The sequence below is a fragment of the Moschus berezovskii genome, chromosome 28 (assembly GCF_049115385.1).
Source record: "Moschus berezovskii isolate FMDL1 chromosome 28, NW_MosBer_1.0, whole genome shotgun sequence".
NCBI lineage: Eukaryota > Metazoa > Chordata > Mammalia > Artiodactyla > Moschidae > Moschus > Moschus berezovskii.
The window spans coordinates 10,552,941-10,572,045 of NC_142487.1; the positions used below are offsets into that span (position 1 = coordinate 10,552,941).

The window sequence follows — 19,105 nt, forward strand, 5'->3', positions numbered from 1 at the left end:
CCAATGATAAACTCGGCAGCAGCTCTGAAACACCGAAGAGCCCCACCTGAAACATGCAGCAAGTAAGCCAATGAAGGCCATGAAACGGAATCATAGAAAATACGCAGACGAAAAAGAGTATGAAAGGAAGAAAAGATACATGGGACAAACAGGAAACAGCAATATGAGAGGAAAATCAAACCGTATCAGTAATCTCAGTAAGTGCAAACACTCTAAACACCCCAAATTAAAAGGCAGAGATTGTCAAACTGGACTAAAAATAACACCTAACATGAAAATAATTTCTTACATACAGAAAGATTTTACCAGGTTATTCTGATCTACGAGTTACAGCAAAGTACCTCATGCGTTATGAATCAGCTGTAAAACTACCCAGACACTAGCATTTGGCCCATTTCCTCCTCTCAGGACTGTTGGCCGGCATGACCTGGAAGGTGCCTTTATGCAGGCTCTAGAATTCTATGACTATGACCAAACTGTTTCATCAGTTGCACACTTGTCAATCTTAAAGATAAACATGAACAACGTGGGTTCTGGTCCCTAAAAACACAGGGGCTGTTGGGAAGAGTGCCAGAACAGTGATAGTCACGCATGGCTGTGTTTAGGACAAGCCTGGAGCGCTCACCCTAAAAGGCAGGCCCCCCAGGGCTCATATTCAGACCCTGATTGTGTAGGTGTGGAGTGAGGCTCAGAAGCAATCCTTTTTAATAAATACCCTCAACAGTCTGAATTAAACACAGAGTGTTGAACAACTCTATCTGAGAAACGCCAAGAGGTAAGAAACCATATTCTGCCTCTACTCGTGCTTCTGTCTATCTTCACATCGTGGCTGAGGATCGGCTCTATACGGAAGGGAGTGCTGTGCCCCAGCAGGGCACTGGGGCAAACGTACGCTCCCCAGCGCTGCAGCCTCCTGCCAGCACTGGTGGACACCCTGTGCCTGAACATCCTCTCCAGGGTCAGGACTTCCTCATCAACTCCTGACTGGACTAAGTGGCTCCGGATCTCCTCTTTATGGAGGCAGCAAGGATCTAATTACTGCGGCTACAGACTGCATACTTAAGTCTTTACCTAGCCATCCTGCAAGTGCCTGCCGCAGGTGACAAGTAGGAGAAACACACAAATAATCAATAAGGCTTTCACCACTAAAAAAGAGAAATCCTACAGCATAAATGATGGTACAGTCAATAACATCCTCAGATAAAAAAGACAGAACACAGAGCATGAACGTAGCTATACTGCTACAAGGACTGTGTATAGCTTATGCAAAGCAGTACATTAATTTTAAATAGATTATGGTAGATTAAAGGTGCAAATTACAATCCTTAGGAGCCCTGGCTCAGACATTAAAGAGTCTGCCTCCAATGCAGGAAACCTGGGTTTGATCCCTGGGTTGGGAAGTACCCCTGGAGAAAGGAATGGCTACCCACTCCAGTATTCTTGCCTGAAGAATTCCAGGGACACAGGAGCTTAGTGGGCTACAGTCCACGGGGTCGCAAAGAGTCAGACACAACTGCACGACTACTCCCAATTCAAATGTGAAACGTGCAAGAAAGGATGGCTAGAAAGCCAACTGGAAATTAAAATAGAATGCTAAAAAATACTGAGTTAATAACCCCAAAGAAACTCACAAAAGGAGCAACACAGAAAAGAAGACATGAGAAATATGCAATCAGATCAATAATTCAGTTCAGTTCAGTCGCTCAGTCGTGTCCGACTCTCTGCGACCCCATGAATCACGGCATGCCAGGCCGGCCTGTCCACCACCAACTCCCGGAGTTCACTCAAACTCATGTCCATCGAGTCGGTGATGTCATCCAGCCATCTCATTCTCTGTCGTCCCCTTCTCCTCCTGCCCCAATCCCTCCCAGCATCAGTCTTTTCCAGTGAGTCAACTCTTTGCATGAGGTGGCCAAAGTATTGGAGCTTCAGCTTCAGCATCAGTCCTTCCAATGAACACCCAGGATTGATCTCCTTTAGGATGGACTGGTTGGATCTCCTTGCAGTCCAAGGGACTCTGAAGAGTCTTCTCCAGCACCACAGTTCAAAAGCATAAATTCTTCGGCGATCAGCTTTCTTCACAGTCCAATCTCACATCCATACATGACCACAGGAAAAACCATAGCCTTGACTAGACGGACCTTTGTTGGCAAAGTACTGTCTCTGCTTTCTAATATGCTATCTAGGTTGGTCATAACTTTCCTTCCAAGGAGTAAGCGTCTTTTAATTTCATGGCTGCAATCAGCATCCGCAGTGATTACATTACTTATAAATAGACTAAACATTGTATGTCAAAAGGTAGAGAATCACAAACTAGTAACAAGATAACAACTACAGATGTTACTCAACCACAGTCTGTCTATTGGAAATGTATTTTTAAGGTCCAAATTTCAACCCGTGGGTTCAAAAGAAAAGGATTAAGAAAAAAAGACATAAAACATGACACAGTACAAAAAAGAGTAGCTATTTTATCATCAGACAAAACAGACAAGGAGCATCTCAGGGGAGGAGGAGGATCTTTCATCACCAGGCCTGTGTGCTCCAAGGCTGCCCCTCCTTTCTGGATCACTTACTTGATTCTGGATTCTTGGACATTACACAGTAATAGCCCCATACAGTGCTCACTGCTTTAAACATCCAACTTCTTCCACTGATGAAGTGAAAAAATCATGTTGGCTTTTAATGTCATTTGAAATTTCAAAATGACTGAAAAGCAATGAAAACAATGATCATTCTGAAAGGTTTTTTCAAATTGTATCTATACTCCCCAAATCCCAAGGCTCCTCTTCCCCATAAACCCATCCTGGGTAGCTGAAAGGGGACCAGCATGGAAAGGAAAAATGAAGATGACCTGAATGGTCAACATGAGACAGAATTCCTACACTTGTGCAGGAAACCTTCATTTCTCAAAATTTAATATTTATTATAAAATAAAAGCTTCCATGAAGAAGCTAAATGATACAAGAGTCAACAAAAACTTGTGTTTCTTAGTGAATTCTAACGGAATTCCTTATGGGAAAAGAAACCTGGGATATGAACTGAAGCCCTATCCTTAAGGGTTAGTGCATCTTGTCTCAAGTCAGAGTCAACAGATCCTTCTAGTTCAAATCAGACCACAATCAAATGTGTTACAGTGTAAATAAAGAGAACATCCAGGAAAGGGGGACAAGAGAAAGAAGCGCTAAGACAAGGGCGTTCATCTTGTTACTTGTAAACGTGAATCCCTCCCCGTAAGTGAAACTAAGGGGCCACATGGCAGAGGTGGCGTCGACACCCCTGCAGGTCAGGAAGGCTCTGTCCACTCCAGCCCCACTCGGGCACCAGCAGAAACCCAGAACCACAGAAACCAACACCCCGACTTCCAACCGTTTTATTTTTTTGACAGATAACTGTTTAGTTTTTATTTCATAATCATAAATTTAACTTTGCAATCCAGCTAAACTTGGAGGGGGATAAGGAAAACATGGAACCCAAAGAACTGTAGCGAGAGCACAAAGATTATAGGATATTTCGAGCAGGTGGGGGTGAAGGGGTGCTCTTCTGAGCTACAGAAGGAATGGTCTGGTGGTTAAGTAAAACACAAGTCAAATTTATTAGATTTGTCCACAGTCAGCAATGGTGATCTTCTTGCTGGTCTTGCCATTCCTAGACCCAAAGCGCTCCATGGCTTTCACAATATTCATGCCCTCTTTCACCCTGCCAAAGACCACACGCTTGCCATCCAACCACTCAGTCTTGGCAGTGCAGATGAAAACCTGGGAACCGTTTGTGTTGGGGCCAGCATTTGCCACGGACAAGATGCCAGGACCTGGATGCTTCAGAATGAAATTCTCATCATCAAATCTCTCGCCATAGATGGACCTGCCACCAGTACCATTATGGCGTGTGAAGTCACCACCCTGGCACATAAATCCCGGAATTATTCTGTGAAAACAGGAACCTTTATAACCAAATCCTTTCTCTCCAGTGCTCAGAGCACAAAAGTTTTCTGCTGTCTTTGGGACTTGGTCTGCAAACAGCTCAAAAGAGACGCGGCCCAAGGGCTCGCCGTCGACGGCGATGTCGAAGGACACAGTGGGGTTGACCATGGCTAGACAGCAACGGATGCTCCGGGGTGGCGGCGTCTGCCCCAACCGTTTTAGATTCAAGGAAAACGATGTCTTAAAACGTAAAAATGTAAACGCTGGACACATTTGAAATGTTAAAGATGACTGGTCCCTACGTGGTTACAGCGAGAGTGATGTGACAAGGACAGAGGCTCTTTCAAGTTAAGACAAATCTGAGTCCAAACCTCAGGTCCTGCTCCTCACGAACTCTGCCTGGGAACTTGTGCAGGTCATTCGTTAACTTGGCTGCATTTCCTCACACAAACACGGGTTTGTTGTCAAGACTCAGACACACAAAGATAACATCGATCACGCACCCAACACAGTGTCAAGCTAGGACATCAATATTCCCTCAAACCTACAATTCATGTGTTTCTGAGACAACCTCAGCATGGTTTCCCTGAGTTTTAAATGTCTTCACCCATCTCATTCAACAGTAAGCAGGATGCTGTCTCCTGTTTACCTTGAGTGTCAGGCACTCAACAGAGAACACAGATACAAAACCTAGACAGAGTGTGTACACACAGAAGTGTCTGTGAACACACGTGTATACACAGGCATGCGCAGACGCAGACACAAACACGCTGCTAAGAGCACACACACGACATGCTCGTCACCTTACACTGCTAGGCGTGCCCGGAGAGCAAGAGAAGGCCTCACAGCCCACAGTCCTGGGAGGACATGGGGCTGCCCCGCAGGACAGGGCGGGGAAGAGTGCACTACGCCGAGAAGCCTGGGGACAGGGTGTCAAGGAAAACCAAGTCACATCAGGACAGATGAGAAGACCTTCAGGGCACAGGATTCACACAGAACTGAGGCAGGAGAAAGAGGAGGGGCCCGGATCAACCTGGCTTTCTGCATCTCAAAGACTTTGCAAAGTCTTCCTACCTGGCTGGAAAACCTGCCTTTGAGATTATGGGGTCACAAAGAGTCAGACACGACTGAGCGACTGAACTGAACTGAAGCAACAACATAGTTAAATTCAACCATTACCTCCTTTGAGCAGGGGACATACTTACTCAACTATATGAATAAGTGATTTAAAGGTGACTTGAAATGATCAGTTGTTAATTAAAACCATCATTTTCATTAGGAAAGAAGCAGAGCTCGTCATGTCTCTCCCAAGGGCAGGGTATTCCGAGAGCACCAGAGCCTGAAGACAAAGAAAATCCCTGCTGGAAGGTTGGCGTTAGATGACTGGTTGGGGCACTATAGGCTGTTCACTGGAGTGGACATCTTTGCCTAGCTGGGAGTCAGGAAGCTTGTTGGTGATCATCAGAGGCTTTTGGCAACAGTTACAAAGGGGCTCAGCCAGCTTGAAGGTGACCTTGCTTCTGGGCTGCAATTCTATGGCCTTGGTACGAGGCTTCCCACCTGCGGCTTGGGGGCAGGACTCAACATCCCTCATCCCGACAGCCTCCTCTCTAGTTCTTGGGTTCTCTGGGAGTACGTACTCTCCATCTTGAGTATTTCCCACCTTTCTAGACCATCCCTGCTTGCTTCTTTCACAACCTTTTGTGTAGGTGGTTCCTCTCACCCAACTCTGTCCTCGTATGGACGCTGTTCACACACACGCCTCTCCTCCCCTGGATAACCCGCAGCTTCAACCACACTCGCAATGCAGAGGACCCCAACGTTCTGCTCTGATCCCTGCGTCCAGGGCTGCTGGTCCTTCAGGGTCTCTGCCTCCATGTCATGTGTTTTCTGAAAACCCAACTGTCCAAATTGGTCTTATAAAAAATCAGCTCCTCCTCCAGACTCTCTAATGACCATCACTTCCCCAGTAACCTGAGTTCTCAGGCATGAGGCCTGCAGGTACTTTTCAAAGCACTTTTCTTGCCCCTGTTATCTAATCGGTCGCTAAGAACTATGAATTTGACTTCTAAAAACTCTTCTGTATTCCCATACCTCTCAGTTTCCAATACCCTAACCCAGAGGCTCTATACCGTCTGCTTAGAGCAGACTAAGGTATCTGAACCCCATAAGGTGTAAGAGGGCTTCCCAGGTGGCACTAGTGGTAAAGAACCTGCCTGCCAATGCAGCAGATTTAAGAGACATGGGTTCAATCCCTGGGTCGGGAAGACTCCCTGGAGAAGGAAATGGAAACCCACTCCAGTATTCTTGCTGGAGAATCCCACGGACAAAGAAGCCTGGTAGGCTACAGTCCGTGTGGTTACAAAGAGTAGGACATGACTGAAGCAACTGAGCACACATACACGCAAGGTACATGAAGTTTTCCCGAGGAGTAAGTCACGTGGGTAATGCTCCATCACAGACACACACCAAGGGTGTGGCCCCAAGGTGTTCCCATCCACAATCTCCCACCTCCCTGAGCTCAAGACTGCATGGCCCCCAAGCAAAAACCCTCCACTGCACACCACAGGGACCCTCTGACACACGGATGAAAGCGCTAAGATACTACCTCTCTGAAGGCTGTAACACCTACTTTCACAAGTCAGGTATCTGTTCCACAATCCTTTACTTTAAAAATAACTGAATGATTGATAGATCATTAAAAATAATTTTCAGATTTTTGACATATAAGTTGGAAGAAATTCAAGAAAATTAGTGGCACTGCTAGCAAAACTCTTTCCATCCACTCATCTACGTCAACAAAATTTCTCTGTGCTCACAGCTCTGAAAACCTTATGCTAATACAGTCTCATTCGAGCACTAAATTATATACACCCATGAATACATAAGTTATTTTTTAAAAGCTCCACTTTATTGAGGCGCTTATTCAATAAAATTTTGGTTACCAAGTGTTTATTATAATTTGTAATACATTCTGGTGGATAACTGAGTATTAATAATAATAACAAAAACAAAGTTTTAAAGATTTTTATGCCCACAGGAAATTTAAAAATTTCAATTTTTCCTTATATCTTTGGTGCCAAAAAATATGTGACAGGGTAATCAATCAAACTTTCAAGCATAAAAATATATTAAGGTAAAATTTTGTTAAGGAAATAGATCAAAGAACAATGGAAAATCCTCAATTTAAAGAGCTTATTCTTGGATTTTTGAAAACAGCTAATAGTGTATGTAAGTGCTATATTATTTAGATTCCATTTTTAACAGTGATATGACAGTTTCATTTTTAAAATACCTTTAAACTTAAAAAATGTGAGTTTTCTAAATTATTGTAGAAGATACCCAGCAATTAATTGTGAAGACCACTGCCCCCCACCATCACAATAGTCAACTGTCTTCTCGTCTCCTCGTTCCAACCAGGCTACCCGGCCTCCCCCACCCCCCACAGCCCACAGGTGGGGCAAGCTCTACCGTCCTGAGTGACCCCACCAGCTCCTCATCTGCCCTCTTTTTCCTCATCGCAGTTGAAACTCACCTACTCACAAATACCATCCAGGAAGTACTTCCTACTCCTTCTGATAAAGATCTCTTCCTCCCATGAACTGCCCCCAGTCTTGGGGGCGCCAGTGCTTTTCTCCACCAGCAGTTGCAGTGTTTCATTTTCTTCTTCTTTTTTCCTTTTGCCCTCCAAACCAAACACAGATAAAGTCCCAGAAGACGAAGTTTGTTTGCTAATCATTTTATTAAAAAACAAACCCAGATAATGGAGTCTCATGCTCCTGAAGAATGCCTATTCACTCATAAGTGTTCCTGAGGAGGTGGTCCAGACACCCGTGAGGGGACGAGGGTCCTTTAAGAGCACTTTACCCACCCCCCCACATTCCCAACATCATTAGCCTATCAGCACCTCTGAGAAGCACGGCACCTGAGAGAACTGATACGTGTATACACCCTTTCTCCAAGCTTGATCAAAAACAACCTTCTATCCCCACACAGCCTCTGGAAGAGCTGCTAAAACAGGAAAAAGCCAACGGTCTGTTCCCCTTCCATTTTCCCCATGATAATGCTAAGGCCACAATAAACTTGCCCAATTTTGTTTCCAAAGTCCTTTATATCAGAAAATGAAAGATAACAAGACTAACCATACATAACTGATCTCTGTCAATGTTACTCTTTCTGAACTTGCTGTCAGAGGAGCCTGGCCTTGCTCTCAGGAGATACAGCCTAATGATCAGGTCTAGACATGGGTGAACTCCGGGAGTTGGTGATGGACAGGGAGGCCTGGCGTGCTGCAACTCATGGGGTCACAAAGAGTTGGACACGACTGAGCTGAACACAGACAAGTGAAAAGTGAAAGTGAAATCGCTCAGTTGTGTCCGACTCTTTGCGACCACATGGACTATAGCCTACCAGGCTCCTCCGTTCATGGGATTCTCCAGGCAAGATTATTGGAGGGGGTTGCCATTTCCTTCTCCAGGGGATCTTCCTGACCTAGGGATCAAACCCAGGTATCCCACATTGTAGGCAGACGCTTTACCATCTGAGCCACCAGGAACTGAGACAACTTCATCTTAAAAGGCACAACAAAGAAGATTAAGTATATATTACAGTTGTGTGTCTAATTACAACTGTAGACAGAAAAAGAGCAAATTGCCAAAATGGTAACAATGCTGAATGGAGGTGAAGAGTTTGAGGAATTAACTAGAACACCTGTGCAACTTTTGTGTGAATCTGAAAGTTCTCTAAAGTAACAAGTAATTGATTTAAAAATAAATAATTTCATTATTTTACTACAAGTTAGGTTTACGGCCTTATTCAGCTTGACCAGAAAAATCACGATTTATCTCAGCAAGTGTATACTAAAGTCCTACGGTGTGATGGACACTCAGCGATGGGTGAAGAGTAAAAGGCTCCAGATGTAGATCCTTGAGCACCTGGTATATCCAGTTTCAATTTCTGACAATATAACGCTTATCAGAAATCTTTTCTTCGAATATTAAAGTTCTTAGAAATGATCTTTACTCCTAAGAATAAATCTGTCCTAGAGCAGCATATTTAATTTAACAATTGAATTTAAGCTGGAATAATGTGCTAAAATCAACCCTGAATATTGACTGGAGCAATGATGCTGAAGCTCCAATACTTTGGCCACATGATGTGAAAAGCAGACTCTCTGGCAAAGACCCTATGCGACCCCTATGCAGGGAGGAGGAGAAGGGGACAACAGAGGATGAGATGCTTGGATGGTATCACTGACTCAATGGACAGGAGTTTGAGCAAGCTCCAGGAGATGGTGATGGACAGGGAAACCTGGGGTGCTGCAGTCCGTGGGGTCACAAAGAGTCGGACATGACTCAACAACAACACTGAGCTAAAGTTCTATCTATGAATATTTCAAAAAACATTTCCCTCAAGTATGCACATAAAAGAGGCAGGGGCGTGTCTACCTGCTCTCCGATTAGGTACCAAGATCTCATTGTCTGTGCAGCATCTGTGGGTCAGAGATGGGGCACTCGGAGTGCTCGCAGGTGTGGACTCACATACATTATAAATGGGGTGTTTGTTCCTCCATGAGCAAACGTGTCACTTGCAGTCGTGCTAACCCAATTGCTCGATTAGTGATACTTTTGTTCTGTACGTAATCCAAACACAAAAGTCAAGTTAATCCAGGGCCAGACTGCCACCGATCCCCAGAAACGAAGCGCTGAATCTACCTGGAGTCTTGAAGTTTATTTCCACTAAAAACTAACTTGATAGATGTAAATGTAAAAATAATTTATATCAACTCTGACTCTGAATACAACTTCCAAGCTGTGTATAAATTTCAATATAAATCCAGCCACAGGAGTTTGGACTGACTGCTTTGATAACCAGACACATCGGATCACACAGCACTCTTCCCACCTCTGCTCCAACGACTGGCTCCCTTATACATGAGTGGGTTAAAATACAAAGAAAAAGGGTACACTGTGCCTCCAACATTCCCATGTGAGACAGGTGCTACTCAGACAAAAATGATTTTACCCACCAAATACTTGGAACGGGCTATGACCTTCACATCCTCCAGAACCTTCAGGAGGGCAGATGAACCAAATTAGTGATAAATGAAGGTAAGTCACAGCTGGCAGACAGGAAAGGCACAGCAATAAGGAGTAACACAAGAATAGAGACTGTCGGGGTGTAGGAAGATGGGGGAGGGGAATGGAGAGTAGCATGGAGACATACACGAACACATGTAAAGCAGACAGCCAGAGGGAATTTGCTACATGACTCAGGGAACTCAAACTGGTGCTCTGTGACAACCTAGAGGGGTGGGATGGGGCAGGAGGTGGGAAGGAGGTTCAAGAGGGAAGGGACGTGTATACCCATGCCTGATCCATGTTGATGTATAGCAGAAACCAACACAATATTTTAATTATCCTTCCACTGAAAATAAAGGAAAAAAGAAAAAAGGCATTTGGTGATTGAATGCAAGATACAATTGCCATGTAAAAAAGAAAGAAAAAAAAAAAGACTGTCAGCCAGCTCTAAATGGGACCTAACACTGTCAAGGCAGGTGACTGAGCAAAACACTTAACTGTTCAGATGAGCCTCATCAGGTGCCACTTCTGTGGTTAATAATTTGCGGGGCTACACACCTCACAGGTGGAGTGTCAGCAAGGTTACAGCACAATGCCCAACACACAACATGACAATACATGGTGATTTTAAAAATGAACAAAATCCAGAAATTTCTCCCACTTCCCTTCCGCAGCAAGTTAAAGAGCTATGTCAGTGTTATGAAGCAGCTTGGATGGGAGGGGAGTTTGGTGGAGAATGGACACATGTATGCCTGAGTCCCTTTGCTATGCACCTGAAACTATCACAACATTGCTCATCAGCGCTACTTAAAAAAAAAAAATTAAAGAGCTATGTTAGATGATATTTAGGAAAAGAACTTTAAAACCTACAAGGTCTGAATTGTAGCTGAAGCTCCAATACTCTGGCCACCTTATGTGGAGAGCTGACTCATTGGAAAAGACCCTGATGCTGGATTTTGGGTAGGAGGAGAAGGGGGCAACAGAAGATGAGATGCTTAGATGGCATCATGGACTCAATGGACATGAATCTGAGCAAACTCCGGGAGACAGTGAAGGACAGGGGTGCCTGGGGCACAGCAGTCCATGGGGTCACAAAGAGTGGGACACGACTTATCGACTGAAAGACAACAAAGTCTGCCTCCACACCACCTCTATCTGCAAGAGCTTGGGTCTACACTTTTTCATGCTTGACATGAAAAGAATGAACACATAGCCTGCCCTCTAGCTCCCGGTTTCTATAACCCTGGAACCACTGGCTCAGGAGACACATAGCACAACTCACATCCATGTGATCCTCTGAATGATACAGCAAACCAATTTAAAACATAGTTTTACAATATTCTTGTTACCATTGAGGCTGACCCCAAACAGAGAAATGTGCTTATTAGCAAGATGAAAACAAGCAAACAAGCAAGATGTTGCTTCTTTTAATCTGGTAGTCAGTATTTAGATGAAAGTGAATTTAGTAGTTATATAGATGAGCTTTATTACAGTAGAACATGCAAAGAAAATGTCTTAAGAATTTAACCGCTTAAACTTTCATAAATTATCACACCTTACTACAACCTTAGATGCCACTCTGTCTGCAGATTAGTCTGAAATATTTCAGACTTGTGAAATATTTACAGTTAAAATAAATGACACCTGGGATGGCCTTAAAGCACTCTATGGCCTCCCCCACAAAAGTTCAGGTGTCAGAGGGTGGATAAGTGAAAGCTGAGTGGTGGGTTTATGATGGTTCATTTGCTTTTGTGTATTTTTAAAATATCCTGTTAAAAATATTAACAGTACTTACTTTTAAAAAAATACAATTTGTCATATTAAAAGACTAGAGAAAAAATCATAAATGCAGAACAAGCATCTGAAAAAATCCAACATTCAATTCTAATTTCAAAAAAGGTCTCAGGAGACTCAGGGGACTTTTTCAACCTGATAAAGGGCATTTGTGAAAAAATAATACATTGAACATCAAGATTCAAAACTTCCGCTCTTCAAAACACACTGTTAGGACAATGAAAGGAAAGTCAAAGAATGGGAAATGGCATTTGCAAATCACATATCTGAGAAAGGATCTGTGTCTGGAATACACAAAGAACTCTCAAAACTTAGAAAACAAATAACCCAATAAATAAATGAGCAAAAGATCTGGACACTTCACCAAAAAGACAGATGCTGAAAAAGCCATGAAAAAAATGAGCATTATCGGACTTGACAGAGATGCAAATTCAAACTGCGAAGAAGTGCCAGGAATGGTGCAGGGCACCTGGGCTCTCCCACACACTGGGGTGGGAGGGAGTGGTAGGGGGAGACTGCACAGCCACTCTGGAAAATGGGTTGGCAGCTTCTTATAAAGTTCAGCAGCCAAACCACCCCCAGGTACATACCCGAGAGAAGGAACGGGTATGTCCACCGAGAGACTTGCTCCTGAGTGCTCAGAGCAGTGTGGCGGAGCCAACCCAAAGCCCAGCAACATTGTAAAGACAGAAAACAGTTGAGGAAAGTAGGTACTTGCTCAAGATGGTATGGATAGTGATACAGCGGGTAAAAGTCCACGGCTGGAGCCTGGAGTCGGCTCTGAGCTTTATGATGCTAGGTGCTTCTTACCCTACATTCAACTATAAGCACAGCATGATAAATGCTCAACTACTACCCACACTGGTACCAATCAGGCAGGAAAATGAATGAGTCTGCCCCTAGGTCGGGGGAGAAGGGGGCTAAAAAGACCAACTCAGGAGGGGAGGTCGGAGAAGGCAATGGCAAGCCACTCCAGTACTCTTGCCTGGAGAATCGCATGGACAGAGGAGCCTGGTAGGCTGCAGTCCATGGGGTCGCTACTAGTCGGACACGACTGAGAGACTTCACTTTCACACATTGGAGAAGGAAATGGCAACCCACTCCAGTGTTCTTGCCTGGAGAATCCCAGGGATGGCGGAGCCTGGTCAGCTGCCGTCTATGGGGTCGCACAGAGTCGAACACAACTGAAGCGACTTAGCAGCAGCAGCAGCAGCAGCAGGAGGGGAGGACTGCGGGGAGGTGGCCCGGAGGCCTGTGCTCAAGTCCCCTCTTACAGGCTCCGGAGAGCACAGGCTTTTCCACCGCCTTCCCCAAGGTGCAGAGATGTGTCACCTGCTCTTCTCTCAAAACACTGAAACAGCTGTATTTTCAGATCCAACTTCAAAGCCCAACGACTTCCCAATTCAATGGTAGGAACTGTCCACCCTATCATGTAGCTGACAGCAAATATTCTTCATCATCAGGAGAAAGAAATCCGAAATTCCAAAATATAAGGCAAATGTTGTGAAGTCACGACAGTTCAATAAACAAATATAACACCTTTGTTTGGATGAGAGGAGGAAACAAGGCACAGGTAGAAGAACAAAGAGAAATCCCTGTGTTTAGCTGTCTGGGTTCCCCAATCCTGCAGCTACCAGTCCAAGAGGCCGTCACGACATGCGCAGTTACAGAGAACAAAGATGACTCTTCCAAGAGGACTCTTTGAGAAATTCCACAAGGGGGATCATGATCCAAGGCATCATTAACTGATTGCATACACACATGGGTGCCACTAAACCCATGTTTAAGCCCCCTTTCTAGGACACCAACTATATTATCTCCAAATAGAGACTTCTCCTGTCCAGTCTGGTTGGTGGCAGTCGAAACACGCTACAAGTCTCATGACTCACCCTCCCAAATCCCCATTTAACAACTCTTAAACATTATGGTCTTCAAGGCCGCCTTCCTCGGGGTTGCGACCCTCTGACAGGCCACCTGGGGACACACACTATGAACCTCCCCAGGCAGTGTGACTCCCAAGAAGCTTATCAATCCCAGTCTCCCTAAGTAGCCGTGGGCACAGAGGCTCCGAAAGGAGTGAGGCGGGGTAGTTACACCCCATCAGCCCTGGTTCTATCACTAACTGCTTCAAACCGGAAAAACAGCATTGGGCAACAGGATTCTAAAACTTCAACAGGAAAAAGTCATGCTATGGCATATTCCAGAACACAGCTCCAAGGCCCGTCCACAGCACGCTAGTCACAGCTGAGAGAAATTAACATGAAGACTAGATTAGCTGTATTACGCATGAGCCTCATTTGAATCACCCCTCCCTACCAGGTTAAATTAAACCTTAGGCAGCATGCTACATGCACCTTCAAGGGTATTATTCTAAGTACAGGTTCAAACAAACTGCCTACACTAGCTGGGGCTGCTCAATGGTGCAAAATCAGGAATCTAAAGGAAAAATGGTCTTTAATATAAAAATACTCTAAATATTAGAATCAGGAGGTTTGGCTTAAATTCTGGCTGGTACCTAGAGGAGTTTTGCCCCCGAATCATTTAGTCTCTATGCGCTTCAGTTAACTTATTTATTAATATCAGAATGCCAGAGTCTACAGGTCCCATCGATTCTAGGAAGAACAACTCACATATGAGAGCAACTGGAAAACCACTAACCTGACGTCATCTTTCTTTTAGAATAACATTCTTCAACATATTACTTGAACCAAAATTTTAATTTTAATCAAACTCCTTCAGTGAAATTATTTTTACAAACACAAACTCATCAAATCCTACTGTATCTGAAGTCCCACCTCACCTACCCTAGAAATCCAGCAACTTAACTGTACACCAGAACTGCATCTGTGAACTGAGGACAGAAATTTAAAATCTCCTCCGAGAGTCCATCTGTAACTCCACACTGGAACCCATCATCCCAGGACACAAAGGGTTCACCCAGCTTGGAAGTCGCTCTGCTTTTTCTTTGAAATTCAAAGTGCGTCTCATCAGACGGTTAAGTACTGGAAGTATCACTTTTAAGTAAACTGAGTTTTTCAATGGGCTATTCTCCTAAACTTAATAGTACAGTACAAAGATGTTATTTATTTACCGCTGATAAGGGAGTCTGCCTGCAATGCAGGAGACCTGGGCTCGATCCCTGGATTGGGAAGATCCCCTGGAGAAAGAACTGGCACCCCACTCCAGTATTCTGGCCTGGAAAATACCATGGACAGAGGAGCCTGGCCGGCCAGAGTTCATGGGGTTGCAGAGTTAGACACAACTAAGAGACTTCACTTCTCTCTCTGCTCTATGACCCTTTGAGTTGTACATACAAAGCACCATTTTTCACACATTAGGGTTTTATTCCCCCTAAGAATATCAGTCAAGTCCCTCTCTGACCAACCCTTTCCTGTTCTACTCACTTTTCTACTGACTCTACATAGAGACTTAGAGGCTTAAAATGAAACAAATCAATGAACGACCTGAGACTCTCATCTCAGGATCCGCTGATGGCCCCCTTTCAAGATCTGGACCTCACCTGGGGCCTCCCTCAGGCTCCCCAGCTGCTCATTACTTGCACAACAGCACTGACTCTCTTCTGCCTTAGTCTCGGATCTGCATTTAGGAAAGGCCACCGAGAATCTGGAGCTCAAGCAGCTGACTCAGCCCTTGGTGTAGCTGAAGGGGCAAGCCCCGAGATAGCCTCCGCCAGCACTGCCAGTGGCAGAAGACCCGGCAGAGACAGTCCAGCCGCGCAGGCAGCCCAACACCCACCTCCTCCACCCCAACACCTCTGGTCCACTCCCCTGTCCAGAACATGCCCAGCCTCTCCATTTCCCCCCGTCATCTCACCCTGGACCAAGGCCCCATGGCTAGGTTCCCATCTCACCACCCACCTCCCTTCACAACAGACCCTGAGGGGTCCTTTAACTGGCCGTAGGTAGGTTCCAAGATGGCTTGTTCCTGAATATTCTGGGTAAAGGCATCACCTGTAGAAACTGCAGCCACTAAGAAAAATAAGCAGTTATTCCAACAAAGACTTCCACCAAACTATAAATATACAAATCCGTCTAGTCAAGGCTATGGTTTTTCCCGTGGTCATGTATGGACGTGAGAGTTGGACTGTGAAGAAAGCTGATCGCCGAAGAATTGATGCTTTTGAACTGTGGTGCTGGAGAAGACTCTTGAGAGTCCCTCGGACTGAAGGAGATCCAACCAGTCCATTCTAAAGGAGATCAATCCTGGGTGTTCATTGGAGGGACTGATGCTAAAGCTGAAACTCCAATACTTTGGCCACCTCATGCAATGAGTTGACTCACTGGAAAAGAGTCTGATGCTGGGCGGGATTGGGGGTGGGAGGAGATGGGGATGAGAGAAAATGAGATGGCTCGATGGCATCACCGACTCGATGGACATGAGTTTGAGTGAACTCCGGGAGTTGGTGATGGACAGGGAGGCCTGGCGTGCTGTGATTCATGGGGTCGCAAAGAGTCGGACACGACTGAGCGACTGAACTGAACTGAAGCTACCTGTACCTTCTAAGGTCGAACATTTTATCCTAAATTGACATGCATGCGACAGCACTGTAAATCAACTGTACTTCAATAAAACACACACACACACAGGGAACAAATAGGATCTTTAAAAAGTTAATTGTGAGCACTAGCAGCACCCGTAAAAATGTAAATTCTGTGGCGTAATGTTCAACATCAGTATCCCCTCCCTGCACTTTCTTTCCAGCTTCCCTTGTAACACCACCACCACATAGTAGTCACTATTTACCAGGTATTATTCTAAGTGTTTTGTGTGAATTAATTTATGAAAGGCTCTAAACTGCTCTCTAAGGTAGCTAACGTTAATTACGCCTATTTACAAATGACCACATTTGGCACTAAGAAGTTCAAGTGAGTTGCGGAGTCTGCTCAAACTGAGGACGCCAAGACTGGAACTAAGCAGTCCTGCTCCTAAGTTAGGCCCGGTGTATCCACGACTGTATTGGGATGCGCACTATGATGCCCACATCATATTGTCTCGGGGCTTGTCCCTTCAGCTACACCAAGGGCTGAGTCAGCTGCTTGAGCTCCAGATTCTCGGTGGCCTTTCCTAAATGCAGATCCGAGACTAAGCCAGAAGACAGACAGTGCTGTTGTACAAATAATGAGCATTGTGGGCATCATTGGACACCTCACTGTCACACTTACAACATCAAAGCTGCTTGGGAACCACTAGACGGGCACGGAGGGTGACCGCACCTGCTGCTCTACACTCAGCAGCCTAGAGAGTCCTGAAGAAATTAGGCCGAGTTCCACAATGGTGGGCTGCCCCTTCCGGACTGTGCTCCTCAAGGGTAAAGGAGAAAACTGCAGCTCAGCTCTTAGGCTTTGATTGCCCAGGGCACCCCAGGGACAGTAAATGAATCAGACAGTCCTTGACACCTGCTGCAGAGGGGCCTCTTCCACCGAGAAGCCTTGGACCTAAACACACGCCTGAGGAGGCCCTGCATGGGGACAGTCCTTAGTCAACTCTCCAAACCTCTCCAACGCTAACCCTGCAGGAGCCCCAGAGCTGCGGTAACCGACACCTGAAACTTAGCAGGTGCGCGCGTCCTAGCGGACAGCACGAAAAGAGATGGGAGAGCCGGCCTTCACCACATGAGCACTGCTGCCTTCAGAGAGCCTTTTACTGAAGGAAAAAAAAAAACAAACGTAAACCCAGACTGCACCAAACACGAGTTTACGTATGGTTCATTCACTCTAGAAATATTTTTTTCTTAAAGCGCCTTATAAAGAGTCAATTTCCCTCACGTCACTCAAAACACCCAGTAATTTAAAAACTGAGCTTAATCTGGGCAAGGAAGCCACGTTAGACAACGCTAGGGATCAGCTCCCGGCTCCTACAGGAGCGACGCCCAGGTACGGCCCCCGGGGGACCCCCGAGGCGGGCCGGACCCCCGCACGGTTCCCGGAGCCCGCACGTCCCCGTAAGCCGCCCCCGCCGGAGCCGCTTCCCAGCTCCCTTCCGACCCTGGAGCCGAGCACGCGAGCGGGACGCCTCCTTCCCGACGCTCCTCCGGGAACAATGTCAAACTTTTTGTTTTTCCTGAAGCACAAGACTCCTCCGCTCGGAAACTTCACGGTCCCCAGGAAGCCAGGCGTGGAGGCGCGGGAAGGCCCGGCCGAGCCGCCAGCCTTGGCGCCGAAGAAAGGCGGTCGATGCTTGCGGGCCCGACCCGCCCGGGCCGCCCCTTCCGCCTCCGCGGACCCGGGCCCCCGGACCCCGCAGCCCGGACCCCGGCCCCGGTCGGCGGCCTCGGCGCGGCTGCGGGCGGCGCCCCGACCCCTGCCTGCCGCGGCCCCGGCCCCGCCGACCAGCCGCCGCGCTCCCGCTTCCGCCGCCGCGGCTCCGCCCGAACGGCCGCCCCGAGCCGCCGAGGCCTGGGCTCCCCGCCGCCCGCGCCCTGCCTCCCGCCCGCCCGGCCCGCACTCACATCCGTCCGCGTCCTCCGGCAGGTCCTCCTGCAGCAGCGACAGGTCTGCGCCCAGGGAGACAAGAAAGGCCGTGAGCCCGCCGCCCGCCGCCCCGCGCCCCGCGTCCCCGCCCGCCGCCCGCCGCGGGGCCCGTACCCGCCATCTTGCGGCGCCCCCTCCTCCGCCGTCGCCCGGGGACCCGGGGCTCCAGGGGCGGCGCGCGCGGCGGCCGGTGGACGCGCGCGGGGGGCGGTGCCGCGGGGACGCGCGGGGCGGGCCGAGGGCGGCGGGCCGGGGGCGGCTCCGGACGCCGCGCGGACCCGGCCCGCCCCGCCCGCCCGCGCGCCGCTCCGCCTCCCGCCTCGCTCGCTCCGCCCGCCGGCGCGCTCTCGCCTCGGCTGGCCCCTCGGTGCGCCGAGTCCGAGGCGCGGCTGCTGCTGCCGCCGCCGCCGCCGCCGCCGCCGCCGGGGCGCCGCGCCGTGTGCGGGGCTCGGCCGGGCGGGGCCTCCTGCGCGCTTTGTTGGGTCACTGGCGCCGCCCGTCGGCCCGCGGGCCCCGGTCCCGGCACCTGCCCGCCCGTCTGCTCGGCCGCGCGCCGGGGCCACCTCCGGGCGTGAAGCGCCGCCTCCGCGCCGGCCGCCGGGCGCGGCGAACAAAGCCGCGGGGACGGCCCGGCTCCCGCGCTGGCCCCGGCCCGGCGGTGGGCGTGCGGCCCTGTTGCAGGAGGACCGACGAACCTCGCCCCCGGGGTCGTTGGGACTAAGGAAAAACGACAGGAACCGAGCACCGAGTACTGGGCGTCCCGCAGGTGCTGGGGAACGGCGCCTCGCCTTAGCTTTTGTCTGTAAATAATTTAAATAAT

The 19,105-nt window shown here is 47.7% G+C and overlaps 1 protein-coding gene and 1 pseudogene across 6 annotated transcripts in view; both read right to left on the reverse strand.

The window, feature by feature from the left end:
* PPP4R1 (protein phosphatase 4 regulatory subunit 1) overlaps nucleotides 1-18,557 on the reverse strand; it is a 53,684-nt gene extending 35,127 nt beyond the window's left edge. For 2 of the 6 annotated variants that reach the window (XM_055417199.2, XM_055417197.2), the window contains exons 1-2: nucleotides 18,400-18,557; nucleotides 18,264-18,308 (exon numbers count right to left, since the gene is read on the reverse strand). In XM_055417199.2, the coding sequence (XP_055273174.1) occupies nucleotides 18,264-18,308; nucleotides 18,400-18,406 (52 nt within the window). In that variant the 5' untranslated portion in view covers nucleotides 18,407-18,557. Of the gene's footprint in view, nucleotides 1-2,573; nucleotides 2,707-5,125; nucleotides 5,260-18,263; nucleotides 18,309-18,399 lie in introns of those variants that run through there. The other 4 variants (XM_055417196.2, XM_055417200.2, XM_088833380.1 and 1 more) reach the window with 4 other exon arrangements.
* LOC148773568 (peptidyl-prolyl cis-trans isomerase A pseudogene) lies at nucleotides 3,369-5,113 on the reverse strand (annotated as a pseudogene).
* Nucleotides 18,558-19,105: the final 548 nt, after the last annotated feature.